Below are 16,867 nucleotides of genomic sequence, written 5' to 3'. Positions count from 1 at the left end.
GGAGTCTGCTTTGGCCGGGAGTGTTCCTGTGGGGAAGGGTGTGGCCCTATTTAAAAGCCAGTCATTAGGGTGCAGGAGATTCCAACTCCCTTAGTTCTGGGGTGGTTTATATTTGGGGTTGCTTGAGCAGCAGTGGCTAGGGGGGAGGGGAGGGGAGGAAGTGACTTCTCCATCAGACTGGGCGGCTCCTGGTTGGCACAGCAACTTCCTCTTCCCTCAGGCTCTGGCCCTGGGTGGGAGCCCTGGCTCTGCCCTGTACTGCTCTCCCTGTAGCCAGCCAGGATAGGCATAGCTCAGCAAATCCGTGGCCCCGGGCGGCCACAAGGGCTGTCCTTTCCTCCAAAGGGGGCTGCCCGCTCCGCCTGTTATTGCTGCTTCCCTGGTGCTGTGACGCTCTTGCCTACGCGAAATGACTAGTTAGGCCTTGTCCAGATGTTTCCCCTGCCCTTCCCACCCTGCGCTGGGACAGATAATTAACACAATGGTAGGAGCTCTCTGGGAATCAGTACTCTGTTTTTTCCTTGTGCAGGGCCAATCCTCTGCAAAATGGTATCGTCATGAAAAAGTATTGCCCTTTTCCACAGCCAAGTTAAAAAAAGAAATAAGTCTACATGTGGGTCCTTTCTATACCTGGCAGTCCTGCCAGGGAAGAGTCTTATGGTTTTGCTCTTGCTAAACCCCTTAGGTTACTTCTTGCCTCAGGAAGGATGGCAGCCAGTGAGGAGAGCTGAGCTTGGCAGGTCAGGCTGAGGTCCCTGTGTGGGACTGGGCCCGGGCCTCTCCTTAATGAAGGGGAAGCAAGCAGGGCCCCTGCAAGTTCCAGAGGAGCTTCCCAGGGGAGGGGCTTTGTCCCAGGCCACCTTGGCCTTTAGCTGGCCCAGGGTTGGGGGGGTCGGTGGGAGCACAGCCCTTCCTTGTGGAATTCTTTTTTTTGTTGTTGTTGTTGTTGTTTTTTAAAGGTTTTATTTATTTATTTGTCAGAGAGAGAGAGCGAGCGAGAGCGAGCACAGGCAGACAGAGAGGCAGGCAGAGTCAGAGGGAGAAGCAGGCTCTCTGCTGAGCAAGGGGCCGGATGTGGGACTCGATCCCAGGACGCTGGGATCATGACCTGAGCCGAAGGCAGCTGCTTAACCAACTGAGCCACCCAGGCGTCCCTCCTTGTGGAATTCTAATGTCAGAGCTAGCAGAGGGCTTAGCCCTGTGGGGACTGTGGGGGTGGGGCTCTGTTAGGCCTGGCAGAGCTGTAGGATTTAGGGTAAGGGAGAGATGGCATTTGGGGCCCTGTGTGCCTCCCAGGTTTCTGTGGAAGTGCCTGTGGGATTTTAGAGAGAAAGGGGGACATTTCTACTGGGATAGGGGAGGGGGCCTTGTGGTTTATCTGTGGACTGGGAGGGGTGGTCTCATGCAAAATCTTTTGTGGAGAGCCTGGGCAGAGGCCTGCAGGGGCCACTGGGTGCGGTGGGGTTGAGTTCCCAGGAGGAGAGGACGTGGCTATCCCAGCCTGCATGCCCGGAAGGTGCAGCTTGGTTAGGAGAATGAACCCCACATTTGGAGGAAGAGCCGTAGGCAAGTGCTGTATTTTCAGGCCTTGCCAGGGAGCACTGGAGATATTCAGAGCAGAGGGGGCCGCCGGTCTTAGCCGTGGTCAGGGACGCCTCCTTGAGGAAGAGACATACACTGAAGACCTGTGAGGTCCTCCCTGGCAGCATGTAGCACTGTCTTGGGGGGCTGTTATGGGCTCCTTAGCGAGGCGTACCATCAATGAAGCCCTTTGTGCTGCCGTTGTCCTAAGGACTCAACTTAGCGCACAGGAACCCCTGGAGGTGGAGGTACTTTTACTGTTTAATGGATGGAGAAACAAAGGCACAGAGAGGTGAAGTGACTTTTCTAAAGACACACAGTACAAGGCAGAGTCAGAATTTGGACCCAGGCACTTCACCACTACTCTGTACTGCCCTATCTCAGTTTCCCTCCATATCTTCCGTGAGCTAGCTCTGCACAGGACCAGGGCTTGGCCGCTGCCTTCCTGAGGGTTCCGCTGACCTCCCCAGAGCCCATCTCTGTGGTTCTCCCCACGGCTCTGTAAGCGTGGTTCTCCTATGTGAGGCCTTGGCTGACTGGGGTAAGCGTGTTTGAGCTATGGCTCCGAATCTGGTCGCTTCTGCCTCCCGGGGCTGGGGGTGTTGTGGAGTACTTCCGGAAGGAGGGTATCAGCACCAGCAGAGTGTCTCTCAAGAGCTTGGGAGAGGCCTGGGAAGCTCTGCCTTGGCCCCGCGCACCCCCACCCTGGGCAGATTTGCTCCCATTGGCTTGTGCAATAGAGCGGAGCTTGGGAGCATCAGCAGATATGAGAGTTTCTGACCTTTCTTAAGAATCACATGCTTGTTTTACTGTGACAGAATGCTCTGAGCCATCTAGGGTCTTACAGCAATGCTGTCATTTGCCTTTTTTTTTTTTTTTTCATTTTTTCTTTTCTTTCCTTTTGTTAAGTATCTAGGAAGCTATTAGGAGGCAACCACTGTGCCTAGGTCAGGGCTTTGGAGAAAACAAGAGAAAGAAATGTATAGCCCTTTCCCTAGAAGGGCAAAGATGTGTTTGAGACTAGATTTATCCAGGAAGGATAATTACCTTATAAAACAGCATGTACAAGTGTGAGAGGAAGAAAGGGTCAGGAGAAGGGTGAACTCAGCAGGATTGGAGTGATCAGGGTGGGCATCCTGGGGGAAGCAGGTCCTGAAATGACCATTGAGGCTGTGATGGAGACTGGGAGAGTTTCAGGGAGACCAAGACTGCCTTGGAAAGGGAAAGTGAGTGTCTTGGGGCTGGTCGAGGAGAGGGAGTGGAGGAGAGCCGATTTTTCTTTCCCCTGTGTCTCTCTCAGCAAAACAGCCTGACTTGACTTTTTTTTTTTTAGTTCACCTGGTTCAAATTCTGAAGGTACAGAATGTATGCAATGAAAAGTCTCCCTTGCCCTGACCTTGAGTCATCCAGCTCCTTTCTTCAGAGGGAACCAATATTGCCAGTTCTTGGGTATCCATCCAAAGTTACTGCATGCATTTAACATTTGTTTGCACAAACGCAGTGTTCTCTGCATATAGGTTATACCTATGATCAACTTGACTTTCCCACACAGGATGTTTTTTTATTGTCTCCACCCATTGTGCATCTAAACCAAGATCCTGGCTGAGGGGCCAGGCTCTACTTAGCTTTGTTCTCCGTGACCCAAGACTCTTGTTTGGGGTGAATATGGGGTTAGGAGCAAACTGGGGAGGGGGTGGGAGTAAGCAGAGTTTCTTCCTATTCCCCACCCCCCATCTGACCGAGACCACCTGGGAGAGGTCATCTTACTGGTTCCCTCCTTCCCCCTGGGCAGGGTCATCACTGGCTGGTCCTGGGCCACCTTGCTCCCATGGGGCTGATGACAGCTTATAAAAGGCCCTTGATAAACCGTGAACCCAAATCTTTATGTGTGGTTTGGCCTATTTTTCAGAGTGCTTTCCTGGCATCACCTCATTTCATTCTTTCCTAAGGGCAGACAAGGTGACCCCCATTTTTTACAGATGTGGAGACTGGGGTCTCAGGAGAGGAAATGACTTGTCCAACATCATGTGACTTGTGTGACCAGATTTTGCAGCCGGATTTCTGACTTCTAGGTGTGGTGCTTTTTTCCCTACTTCATGCTTTTGGCTGTTACATATTTTCTGCTGCTATTAGGGTGGTTAAACTTGTTTCTAAGCATTTTAATAGCTTTTTCTCTGCCGAGCGAGTATGGTCGCTGGCCAGTCTGAGGCCAGCTGATAGCAGCAGGCCTCTGGAACCCACAGGAGTAGGGGGCATGAGGATCTGCTGAGATGTTTGCTCCTGGAAGGGTGGGGAGGGGGACCTGGCTGGGTTCTGAGGTGAGTTAGGCAAGCCATGCTCATAGAGGCTGGGGTGGCTCAGGAAGTGATGGGTCTGGAGTAGGTGATAGAATCATCTCGGGGCCTGATAAGAGGCAATATCCTGGAGGAGGACTGTGTCTGGCTGGCAGTTTTGCTGTAGAGACTAAGTCAAAGTGTGGGTTTGATGGTGGATGTGGGGAGCCAGAAGTTGGGCCTGAGGCCCTGCTCAACTCCTGTCTGATAGCATGTGAGGAGGAATGCTCATGTGGGGGATTTGAAGGCCTCCGATGGAGGAGACTCTGGGGACAATGTTTTCCAGCTGTCCCCCCTGCCCCTCACTGGCTCCTCTTATTGCCCCACTGTTACAGGGGTGAAATGGTGGCTTTAAACCCTCTTAGTAATTCAGATCCATGGACTAGAACCTTGGGTCTCCTGCCTTCCCGCTATGCCCTTAAGATAATTTTTTTCAACTGATTTTTGGGACTAGCTAAGCCCTTGCCAATTCCATCTCATTTATCCAGCAAGTGTTGGAATGTGTTCCATATGTCAGGCCCCGCCCCTGGGCTTGGGGGATACAAGGTGAGTGGCAGTCCCTGCTGTCACTAAGGACAGAGAGCTCAGGGCCAAGGCCTGCTGCCAGAGGAAAGGGGCCCCTCCTGCCTTCCCCATTGCTCCTGTCCTAGTTTTGGATTCTTTTTTCTTTCTTTCTTTCTTTTTTTTTAAATTTCTGTTCTAGACTGTTATCATAGCTGCTGCTGCCTTTTTATAAACCAGAATGCCAGTTTATTAACTTAGGATGAGAAATTATTACGCCTGTGGAGGCGTTAGGAGTTGCTCAGGTCAGCCCAGCCAGGGGAACTGCCCTGGCTTGTGTCAGCTCCTACCTGTCACCCCTGCCTCACCTCGGTGCTGTCCCTCTCCCACCTGTCCTATACTCTTCCTACAGTACAGCCTCCAGCAGGCCCTGTCCTTGTTTATACCCTATAGGCGCTCTTTGGGGTCCAGAACAGAGCTTGGTCCTTTGGTGTGGTGTTTGAGGCAATCTCCTACCTACCCCAGGGCACCTTTCTGCCTCACTTTCCCTGTCAGCCCTGGCATCTGCATATTTTGTTTCTTCCACCTGGGATGTCTGTCTGGCTCTTTGCCTCTTTGCTCCCCTTTGCTCAAGGCCCAAGATCAATGTCATGTCCTTCACCACCCCTCCCGAAATCATTTTACTACTTTGTGCATTTTTGCAGCATGGATCACTTTCCTGATTTGTGTGGCTATCTTATTTCCCCACCAAGATGTGAGCTTCTCAAGGACTCTCTCCCTTTCTTATTCCTGGCAGACACTTGCGAAATATTTTGAGTGAAGGCCTAGCTGAGGCCTCCCATGGTTGGGCGGATTTCATGGGCGAGAGCCCTGTGCCTCTAAGAAGGATGATTTTGCATCAAGTGCCAGACCCTGTGCTTGAGTGCGGGCATGACTGGGCAGGACTGAACTCACGGGGCAGCACAAGGCTCAGAGACCAGGGCTCAGTCACAGGAGAGAAAGCCTGTGTCCTGGCCCAAGGCTGCCCCCGAACTCTGGGGTCTAATGGAAACTGCACTGTTAGTTCCAAGTGGGACCAGAAGGAGAGTGTCAGTGAGTCCGATGCCCTTATCACACACAAAATCTACAGTTCCATAACAATCACCCAGTGTCCAGACCATTTCCAGTTTCCCCTGATATCAGAACTGCTTCTTCATGGGTGGTTTGTCGAGTCAGGATCCAGACAGGGCTCCCATCCTGGGCCTTGTCAGGCCTCCCGGGATGACGGTCTTTATCTTGGACCCCTGCCAGACGGAGGAGCTGTCCGTGAGGCTGTCTGACACTGTGGCCCCAATTCTCGGACCCCTGAGCACTAGTTGCTGGATCTGCCAGGCCCGGTCCCCACGCCCTGCCTGCAGGCAGGAGTCCTTCCATCAGCCACGCCATAGCCCTGCTTTCCATGTCCCTCCATCAGCGAGGCCCCAAGTGGGGCAGCGGGTCCCGTTAGCCCGACCCAGTCATCATGAAGGTGCCCATCGCCGTGGTTCTAGCATTCACGGAGGAGTGTCCCCATGGTCCCTGGTTCTACCTTTTCCTCCGTGTCTGTCAGGAACCGGGCAGCAGGATGAGCTCTCCCTCTCAACTCTTTGGTCCCTCTGCGTAGGAATGGGCAGGATGGTGCCATTTGCTAAGGAACACCAGGACCGGCAGGTGTTTGCCAGCATTTTTCAGTTAGCGGTGACTTTCAGGTGAACTGTCCCCCCTTGCCCCAGGACAATGTGCATGATACTAGTCATCTACCCGGCAGGAGTTTCCTGCCAGAGCGTTGATTGAGGGCCTTGTGAGCCTAGGGATGGGGGCAAGAGGTGACTTGTCTTTGGGGCAGCAGGTGGCTTGAGGACAAATGTTTTACCTGTACTGCATCACTTGAAATGGCTGATGGCTAGCCTGGAGTAGGGATACGGGTCCAGATAATGTGATAGACAGATATTTTGCTGTTTTCTGCTGCAATTTTCCCCAACATTGACTTTTTAGGTTGCATATCCTCTCTACTCCAGAGCCCTGCAGCCCCCCATTTGTAGTAACTCTCCATATGGGGAGAGTGAAGCCAGGGAGGGAGAACTGGGTCCGTGTATCCCTCTCTCCTTTGTGCCGGCTCCTCACTTTCCCTTCTGGAAGATTCTCCAGCCAGTACCTAAGGCCTCTTAGCTTCGTTTGCCTCAGGGTGGGTGGGGTCTGATGCCAGCATCTGCCAGCTTTGCAGGACCCCTCAGCCGCAGCCTAGTGGTAGCTGTTTGGTAGCTGGAGGTGAGCCCTGTCTCTGGGGGAGGCCGGGGTGGCATCTGGGGCATCAGAGAGAAACTGTACCCCTGACGGGTTATAGCTGGGGCAGGTGAGGAGCCTTCTCCCCAATGTGAGAGGTTGTGGGGGGGGGCGGTGCGAGCAAAACGTATTTGCTGGCTCCCTAGCTAGCAGGTGCGCTTGGCTGTTTTCGTTTTTTGAGGTCACCTTCAGCAGCGTGCAGGGTATCCGAGGGCTAGATGGAGCACTGTAGCGTGACGCTGGCAAGACTCAAGGCCTTGAGCCAGCCTCTGGCCCCTGGCCAGGCCCTCCCGTGCCCCTGGGTAAGACATGGGGAGCAGCGCCTCTCCTGTGCTTTGAAATCTCAGCCTGGGTGCCATGTAGTGGAGCAGGAGGAGACCTGCCTTTCTGCTGCCTTTGTGCCCTCCCTACTCTAGAGCAGATACTCTTAGCCCTTTCTGTGCCATGGACCGCTCTGGTCTCTGGTCAAAGCCTTTAGACCCCTTCTCCAAAGGCGGCCTTCAAATGTGTAGGATTACAAAGTACACCAGTGATACTGACATTCATTTATCACTATATGAAAGCATTTGCTGCAGTAACATGTCCTTTATCCCTGTGCTAAGTGATAGAGTGCAGGGGTTGTCTAATAACGTTTAAGTTCAGAGTACTGGTAGTAGGAACCACATTCTGTGACATCTGCCACGGCTGTAATGGGATAGGAGGATGTCTGGTTTCTCTTGGTGACCCAAGAGTTGTGCTTGTAGAGAGGGGCCGTCTAGTGCGGTGATCAAGGTCAGAGGCTCTGGAGACGGAGCTTGAGTTCATATCCTGGCTCTGCGGCTTGCTGACAAGAAGTGTGACTTACCCCAGCTGACTTCTCTGTGCCCCTATGTCTGCGTGGGCAAAAATACGTGAGCTGACACTTGAGTGGCAGGTCTCGTGTGCTGGGCCGCGTTCTCTGAGTGCTCCACAGATAGCCTGCTTCGTCCTCATAGTGGTCTTGTGAGGAGAGCAGACGTGCGTTTTCCCCGCATGATATGTAGGTATGAAACACAGAGAGGTTAAGTCACCTCCCCCAGGTCAGACAGGTGGTGGGGCTGGGGCTTAAAGCAGGCTGCCTGGCTCTCTCAAGGTCTGCCTCCCACACCCACCTCACAGGGTTGTTAGAAGGATTAGCAAGATACCGTCCAGTGTGGTGAGTGCCGCGTATAGTGTCCAGCACACAACAATCGATAAAGGAGAGGTGTAGCCGGCTCTGGGTGAGAAGATTCGTGTCCTAGTGGTGGGCTCGAGTGGCGTGAACACCCATCCTCCCTTCAGAGACCGCCATTCACCGGGCTGCGCGACTCCCAGACCTGGCCGGTGCCTTCTCTTTCGGGGAAGTGAATGAGACCCTTCATTCAGAGCTGGGAAATGAGGCTGTCAGGATTAAAAAAGGCCCCCTTCTGGAACTGTCCCCTCTAAGCTTGGCACTTGGGCTCCTGCCCTCAGAGGCCTCCTGTTGGAAGTGGTAAGCAGGGAGCACCCTCTTTGCTTTTTTGTGAGCTTCTGGTCTCCTGGGTGAGACCCATGGGTTTGTAATGAGAGAAGCGTTACACAGTTGTTCAGTTGTGAACAGGGACAGACAAGTTCTTAAGTCAATTCATAGATTAATTTGTTAGTTCATTGAACAGATGTTTGAGTAGCTGCTATTTTAAGTGTTGGGGACGCAGAGATGAGGCGAATACAGTTGCTGCCTACAGAGCAGGGGAAGACAGACGTCACACAGCCATGTATACGTACATCGGTGTCCTGTGTGGGACACACACACAAACACGCACACACACACATGCACACACATGATGTACACTGAAGAAACAGAATAAGGCAAGGAGCACTGGCAGCGGAGGGACTCAGGGAAGACTGAGGAGGTTCAGATGAACTGACGCCTGATGGGAGGGAGGGAGTGAGTGAGTGAGTGAACTGTGGCCTGAAGACCGGGCCTGTGTCTCAGGCAGAGGGAGAAGCAAGTGCAGTGGCCTTGCTGTGGGAACAAGCCCGACAGGTTCAGGGACATCAAGAAGGCCAATGTGGAATGAGTGACTCAGAGAGTGGAGCCAGGACTCAAAAGATGGGACCTTTCCACCATTCTGAGGAGGAGGCTGTGATGTGCGTCTTTGCAGGAGGAGCAGCGAAGTGAGGGGACCGTCACGTCCAACAGGGCGATGGGGTGAAGGCGGAGCATTCTGGCTATAATTTGCCCATAGATCCAACAGAGTTCAAAGTTGGGATGTGGGCTGTGAGGGGGGAAAAAAGAGACCAAGATGGCTCCTGGGTTTGGGGATTGAAACAAGTGATGTGTGGGGGCGCAGGGAGGGTGCCATGATTTGGATCATACGCTGAATTTGGGACTGATAAGAACTGGGGATGAGTCAGGCGTCCCTGGACCTGTGTGTCACAGCCCCTGCTGCCCCTGGCTCTGGCACATGTGAGTTTGACATCAGCCCTAGGTCACTTAGGGTGTATGGCAGCCATTAGCCCAACAACAGCTGCGTTGTTCCCTGAGAGACAGGTGGAGGTGGTGGGTGGAGGAGTAACTAAGGCCATAATCCTGGTAACAGCTGGGTACACTAGCCCCCCACCCCCTCCATCCCACGTTTGTCCTCTGCCCCCTGGGTGTGTTTGTGTGGTAGTAGGGGGGCTGTCTCGCAGGGGAAGAGGCTAAGGGCTGAGTCCTCAGTCCAAGCTGGGCCTGCTGACCTTTGGTCAGGTGCCTTGGGAATTTGGGGGAGGTTTGGCTGATGAGTAGGTGACCATGAAGTCTTCTCCATGGTTCTGTGCCCCCCAGGAATTCTGGACTCTGATGGCCACTGGGGAGGCTGGGCTGCCCTCAGACAAGGTTTTCATGGCCTGGACACAAGACAAAACCCCAAGGTTCCCTTGGTGACCTTCCAGGGCTGTATGCCCCTGGGATCGTGCCTGCATCTGTGGTGTACATCCAGGCCTTTTTTGGCCTCCATCCCCTCCGGGTGTCAGAGGACTGAGTGTATGAGAAGTGCTACCTCTTTTTAAAAAAAATTTTTTTAAGATTTTATTTATTTATTTGTCAGAGAGAGAGAGAGCACAAGCAGGGGGAACAGCAGGCAGAGGGAGAAGCAAGTTCCCTACTCAGCATACGGAGCCCCATGCAGGACTCAATCCCAGGACTCTGGTTTTGTGACCTGAGCTGAAGGCAGACGCTTAACCAACTGAGCCACCTGAGTGTCATGAGAAATGCTTTTTTTTTTTTTTTTAAGATAGATCTTCTTCTTTTTTTTTTTTTTTAAAGATTTTGTTTATTTATTTGACAGAGATCACAAGTAGGCGGAGAGGCAGGCAGAAAGAGAGAAGAAGGGAAGCAGGCTCCCTGCTGAGCAGAGAGACCGATGCGGGACTCGATCTTAGGACCCTGGGTTCATGACCTGAGCCAAAGGCAGAGGCTTTAACCCACAGAGCCACCCAGGTGCTCCGTGAAATGCTGTATCTTAAAGGTTAAGGGCATGGGCTGAGAGTTGGGCATCTTGATGTTCAGGTTCCAGCTCTGTCGCTTACTCTCTGGGTGATTTGGGCAAGTGACAGAGCTTCTCTGTAGGTTAGTTTCCCCAAGCCCAGAACGGGGATAATGGGCCTGGCCTCCTGAGCAGTGTGGATAATAAAGGGGGAGCTATCGGTGTGGATGGGGGGTGCCAGAAGACTGGCTCTGCCGGCTCTCTGACCCCATCACATGGCTTCCGTCTCTCACATGTGGCCTGTGGCAGGGCAGGCCTCCCCTGGAAGCTGTGTGGAAATGGAACCTCTCCGATGCCCTCGGCCTCCGTGGCGTGGCTGCCAGCATGCCTGGGGCAGGTCCCAGACAGTGATCCTCTCTGCCAAACCCTTGTCTCCCGAGTGCATGCTGCCTGGGCCTTGGCGCGCTCAGGTGCCCCACCTGCCATGACTGTCACACCATCTGAGAGTAGATGGGAAGCCTTGGCTCCAGGCTGACCGGCGGCCCCAAGAGGAGGGTCTCCCACTGGAAGGCTGAGGAAGCAGAGCGTTAGGGAAGTAACCTGGTAAGTGAGGGGGCCCAGGTGTGCACTGAGGATGCAGAGCCCAGCTCTTAGTCATCAGGCTTTGCCGCCGCAGGCATCCAAGCAGGGAGTGGGCAGAACGAGAGGGAAGCGAGAGGGAGCGCAGGCAGGGACCCATGGAGGCCTTATAGCATCTCGAGATTTACTGCCGTGCACCGTTCATTTCCTTTGTAACTCCGTACCTGGGAGGTACTCGGTAAGCATCTGCAGAGAACCCAGTCCCACTAGGGAGACCCCAGGCACCCAGGAAATGACAGTACCTGCTAGCCGTGGAGCAGAGTATAGCCTGGTCTGGTTGTGGAGTGAATTTGGTTCAGAGTGCATGTGCCTGGTCAGAAAGAGGAGGGATCAGGCCAGGCCAGGATGCTGCGGCTATGAGGTCTTCCTAGAGGAAGTGGGACTTGGGCTGGACCGTAGGACCCTGCAGTCACATTCTCAGTGGGAGCCCCAGTCTGTGTGGATGGGATGCCCAGTGCCTGTTTGCTCTGGGATCTGCTGTGTGTGGGGCTCTGTACAGGGAAAGTTTCCATCGCTCCATGGAGGAATCATCAGCCCACGCCAGCAATGTCTGTGGCCTTCTAGCCTGCAGGGAACTGTGTGCCACAGGGCCTGGCAGGTCCGACATCTCTTAGGGGGCCATCTGGAGAGGCAGGAGGAAGCAGGAGCCAGGGGTTGAGGGGAGGGATATCGCCTTTGTCAGAGAGCTGGTGTTTGTGTGGCTTTGCCGTCCTTGCCTGTGGGGGTCACACTCCTGGGAGAAGGCCTGCTCTTGAGTCCCAGGGCACCCAAGGTGCCTAGCAGGGTCCAGTGCAATGCTGCCCTGGAGTGGTAGGGAGATAGGTGGGTGACAACGGCTAGGGCCCACCTGCCATTCAAAGCCTAACTCTGCTCTGGATAGGGAAGTCTCAGAAAATGGTAAGGGAAGTCTTTTCTTCTCACTCTGGCCTTTCTGAAAAGCAGGTCAGAGAGAGAGAGACAGACAGGCAGACCAGCAGACCCAAATTCCCTGGGGAAGAGCCGGAGAGGCAGAGAAACAGAGGTGACCTTATTGGGGGGTGGGGAAGGGCAGGAGGCAAGGATCCTTTGGGCAGAGGACATCAAGTATCACCATGGGCTAATGATGCTTTCTCCCTTCCGCTGAGGGGGTGGGACAGAGAGGCCAGAAGCCTCTTTTGTGGCCCAAGCAACTGAGGAGTGGGTGTTTACCTGTCTCTTTTCCCTATTAGGACAGAATGTATGCTCCTTATAAAAAATTCAAACTGGACAAAAATATTAATATTCTGTGATGTAGACAGTCATTGTTCCCTGCAGCTGCCCACCCCTCCCAGATAGTGACTGTTAATGCTGCGACTTGGGGAGGGAACAGCTGGGACTGTGAGGGCCCCTGACCTTTACGCCCTAGCAAGGATGTGTGCTTGCCCATTCCAGCTACCCAGAGCCTAGGGAGCTGTGGTAGGTCCAGACACTACTCTTTTGCCCCACATCCCAGGATCTCCCTGTGCTGCATAGGGCCAAGTCTAGGTTTGGGGAAAGTGACTAGGGCTTGGCCTTTCAAGAGTTGAGTGTCAGGCCCAGGGTGGGCATTGGCTTGAGAAAGTAGGGGTGTGAGGATGTCGATGCAAGCTGGTTCATTTTTTCTAGTAAATCTCCCCTCCTTCCCCTTCCACCCCCATGTGACACATGCTCTGACCTCTGTCTTCAATCTGTGTCTCTTCGCTCTCTCTCTTCTCCCTGCACTCTTCCCACCCTCCCCCTGCTTACCATGAGAGCAGGACGATGTGCACCCATACTTGGAGCATGGCCGTCTACCCTCCCTGGTTGTGCCATCTGTCCTGCTGCAGCCCACCCAGGAGATGGTCTCTCAGGTGTAGGAGGGAAAACCAGCAACCCTGGTTCCCACTGCTTGGGGCATGTTGTGGGTCACTCGTTAGAGGCCTGGCGCATAGCCTATGATGGGCACACGAGGGTGCAGTCTTGATGGACGGTCCCAAATGGGTGCAACTGCGTATGCCCCTGGGAAGAGCTCTTTTCATACCAAAGATCCCCCCACTCCCAACCTGTTTATGCCTGAGAAGTTCAGGGAGCTGGTGCTGGTGGGGGGACAGATCTTAGGGTTGGGCAGAGACCACCAGAGCTCTGACTGAGGCTGGTGCGGGGGTGGTATAGCATGTAGTTTCTGTGTGTGTGTGTGGTGTGTAGTGTTCAGTGGGAGGGGTGATGTGTGGGGGGGTGGGAAGTGTGGGGTGTGTGCTTGTGGTGTGTGTGTACTGAGTGTGTATGACTTTGAGCCCTTCAGTGACCCGACTGACATCACTGGGCCTCGTTCCACCTTCGCGCTTCACCGGCCGCGTCTAGAATTCCAGGCAGAAAACTCTCTCCCTCCGAATTTTGAAGGCAGGGCTCCATAGGGTAGCCAGTGTTGGGAGTGAGGACCCAGGGTTATTCTAATTCCTGAACGTACAAACCCGTGTGTCCTGTGTCTGGAAGCTTGCAGGGTCTCCTCCTCTGCCTGGTGTTCTGAAACCTCACCGGGACACCTCCCGGCCTGGTCTCTGTTCCTTGTGCTGCATGTGTGGGGCCCTTCTGTGCGGCTGCTCACGTCCTTCAGGTCAGGAAGACTTTCTTGTGTTATTTCTTGCCCGGTTTCTTCCTCCTTGTGTGCTCTGGTCCCTCCCAGTCCTCCTCCCCTCTCCTTGTTTTAAATTACTAGAGGATTGTTTGATTGATTGGTTGGTTGATGAGCAGCTTTAGGCTTACAGAAAAGCATGGAAGGTACAGAGTGTTCACGTACACTCCCTAGCTCTGGCCTTTCTCCTCCCCCCTCCATTGTTTCTTCTTTTATTAGCATCTCACATTAGTGTGGCACCCTGTTATAACTGATGAACCAATCCCAGTGCATCATTATTAATTTGAGCCTGTAGTTTATATTATATATAAAACTTTGTCTTTTCTGTTTTGTGGGCACAGCCAAATATATAACAACATGTGTTTACCATTACAGTATCCTACAAAATAGTTCCACTGCCCTAAAAATCCCCAGGGAGTTGTTGATTTTCAGCTTTTGCTCAGCTTTTCTCTTATTCCGTGGATAGGAGGGAGGACTCCCAGGTCCCACACACGTGGGAGCAGCCTCCTTTTTCTTTCTTGACTGGCCAGGTAACTTGGTCATGAATCTCCTTGGACTGACCTAGCATCACCTCATTGTTGCCCTTCTACTTTCCAGGAGATTTCCTCCAACTTATCTGGAACACATCCTTTGAGTGTTGTATTAAGCTCTAATGTGCAAAGGAGGTTATGCATTCTGGGTGCTGGTGTGAGAAAGGGGGACCGATTTTCAGTCAGTCCTGTTTTCAGCCCTGCACCAGAGCCCATCATTTGGGCTTGGTGTCCCTACGTCCAGAAGGGTTCTGGTTCAGTTTCTCTGTGCAGCGTCTGTGCTCATATCTGTGGGAGAGGAGGTGGGGCATGGCCTGCTGAGTAGAATGGGAGGGGACCCGGGTGGGGGGTGTCTAGTGGCTCCACACAAGACGCTGTGTGGAGCAAAGTGTGCTGCCGCTGGCCAGGAGTCTGGTCAGGCAGGAGGATTTGGGCAGCAGAGGAAGGAAGAGCTCCGTGCACACCCCTCCCCTGTAGGGTGGCCTCCACCTACCCTGTGCAGTGGTCATGTGTCAGGGGTCTCTCTGGGAGTGTGTAGTGGGAAGAACATGGCTTTGGAGGGATGGAAACTGGCTCTCCATCTCCTCTCTCCTTTCTGGCTGCTTGCTCTTGGAGAAGTTACTTTACCTCTGAGCCCTGACTTCCTGCTGTATAAATCAGGGTCATGGTTCTGACCCCCGAGGCTTGTTGTGCATACGTGGGAGTGAAGACCCTTGTAGTCCATCGTGATACACATGAGATGCTCAGCAGATGTGAGTGCCCTTGCCCCCACTCCCCAAGGTCTCTTACTTGAGGCCCCTGTATGCCATTGTGTGCAGAGGTGTTCCTGGTGGGGTGTGGACCAGTCTGTGAGTGAGTGAGATGTGTGTTCCTGTGAGCTGGTGTTCCAGCCCTGTGCCTCTGATGCGCTGTTCTTTCCTGGGCTCACCGGTGGCTCAGAGCAGAGCTTCGGCTGGCATAAGCCCAAGGAGATGACTTAAACTGGGAGAAATGTGGGTGGGTCCATCTACCCCAGGGGCCTGGATGGTTAAGAGTTCTTCCCACACCCAGCCTCACCCCTTTGGGCCTCAGAATTTCAGATGGAGTGGGGAGGGGCAGCGGGGAGATCTCTGAGCCCCCAGGAAGGGGGATGGGAGGGCAGCATGGAATGGTGACTGTGGCCCTTCCCAGTAGCACCACAGAGATTCCCCTGCTCAGGATGTGGTTTTCCCCAACACGGACAAGATGTAGACACTTTCTTAGCTCTGCCTATGGCTCAGAAGGCCGGGCCTGGGTTGTGGGGGAGAGGCCAGTGCGGGGTGCCTGCACGGGAGGGCAGGCTGCCTGGGCCCTGACCATGACCTGACTGGAGCTCCACCCCGCCCCCATTCTTCCAGGTGGTACAAGCTGCACTCCAAGGCGGGCAAGAAGGAGAAGGAGCGTGGAGAGATCCAAGTCACAATCCAGTTCACTCGAAACAACCTGAGCGCCAGCATGTTTGACCTGTCCATGAAGGACAAGCCGCGGTCCCCTTTCAGCAAGATCAAGGACAAGATGAAGGGCAAGAAGAAGTTTGAGCTGGAGTCTGCCTCGGCCATCCTCCCAAGCAGTGCCCTGGAGGACCCTGAGTTGGGCAGCCTGGGCAAGATGGGCAAAGCCAAAGGCTTCTTCCTCCGCAACAAGCTGCGCAAGTCCTCCCTGACGCAGTCCAGCACCTCTCTGGGCTCGGACAGCACCCTATCCTCTGCCAGCGGGAGCCTGGCCTACCAGGGCCCAGGTGCAGAGCTCCTGACCCGCTCGCCCAGCCGCAGCAGCTGGCTGTCCAGCGAAGGAGGTGCGTGAGCAAGGGCCCTGCCCTGCTGGGGGGCAGATGAGGGTTGGGGGGGGCGGGCCAGGACCCAGGCTGCTCTCCCTGCTGCTCACTTGTGGGTGCTTCCTTTTCAGGCAGGGACGCCACCCAGTCCCCCAAGTTGCTCACCCACAAAAGGACCTACAGCGATGAGGCCAGCCAAATGCGAGCGACGCCGCCCCGATCCCTCCTGGACCTGCAGGGCCAACTGGAGACTGCCTCCCGCTCCTCGCTCTGCGTCAATGGGAGCCACATTTACAATGAGGAGCCCCAGGCACTCCCACGGCACCGCAGCTCCATCTCAGGCCCATTTCCACCCTCCGGCTTGCTGCACAGCGTGTCTTCCCGGCCCACTGAGGAGGGCGCTCGGCCTGCAGATGACTCCGGGGGCAGAGGCAGCCGCCGCACCAGCATCTCAGAGGTGCTGCTGGGACAGGAGGAGCTGAGCTCTCGGGCCAAAGTGTTGGTCCCTGGCACCAGCCGCTCAGGAGAGGAGGAGGGGGCCCGGCTCCCTGAGGGAAAGCCGGTACAGGTTGCCACGCCCATGGTGGCCTCCTCTGAGGCTGTGGCCGAGAAGGAGGGAGCCCGGAAGGAGGAGCGGAAGCCCCGGATGGGTCTCTTCCACCATCACCACCAGGGGCTGAGTCGGAGCGAGCTGGGGCGCCGCGGCTCTCTGGGGGAGAAGGGGGGTCCCACCCTGGGGGCCTCCCCACACCACCCATCCAGCGGGGAGGAAAAGGCCAAGAGTAGCTGGTTTGGCTTGAGAGAAGCCAAGGAACCAACTCAGAAACCCAGGTATGTCCTTGGCAAAAGCAGCTTTGCTCTTCGGGGTGCATGCTGGGGTGTTTGCAGCCTGGATCCTGGGGCAGGGAGTTTGGAGCCGATGGGGCCCTTGGGCAGGCTGCTGTCGCTCTGGCTTCGCATGGTTGAGTGGTGGGGGGTACCACTTCCCCAGGCTGAGGCTCGTTGTTGGCACATGGACACAGGTAAGTCGCAAGGGCACAGCGCTCTAGGGGCCATATGGCATGAGGAGTCCCATCTCCTCATGGGTCTCCCTTCGCCAGTTGGCACGCCTGCCCCCGAGTGAGGGGGAGGAAGGG

At 54.7% G+C, this 16,867-nt stretch overlaps 1 protein-coding gene across 3 annotated transcripts in view; it reads left to right on the top strand.

Moving 5' to 3' along the window:
• Positions 1-16,867, top strand: part of RAB11FIP5 (RAB11 family interacting protein 5) — a 36,228-nt gene that overhangs the window by 4,631 nt on the left and 14,730 nt on the right. For all 3 annotated transcript variants that reach the window (XM_044261381.1, XM_044261380.1, XM_044261382.1), the window contains exons 2-3: positions 15,316-15,752; positions 15,863-16,562. In XM_044261381.1, the coding sequence (XP_044117316.1) occupies positions 15,316-15,752; positions 15,863-16,562 (1,137 nt within the window). The remainder of the gene's footprint in view (positions 1-15,315; positions 15,753-15,862; positions 16,563-16,867) is intronic.

This window comes from Neovison vison, chromosome 8 (genome assembly GCF_020171115.1).
Source record: "Neovison vison isolate M4711 chromosome 8, ASM_NN_V1, whole genome shotgun sequence".
Lineage (NCBI taxonomy): Eukaryota > Metazoa > Chordata > Mammalia > Carnivora > Mustelidae > Neogale > Neogale vison.
Note: the sequence above shows the minus strand (reverse complement) of the source record. Positions and strands in the feature narration are given on the sequence as shown.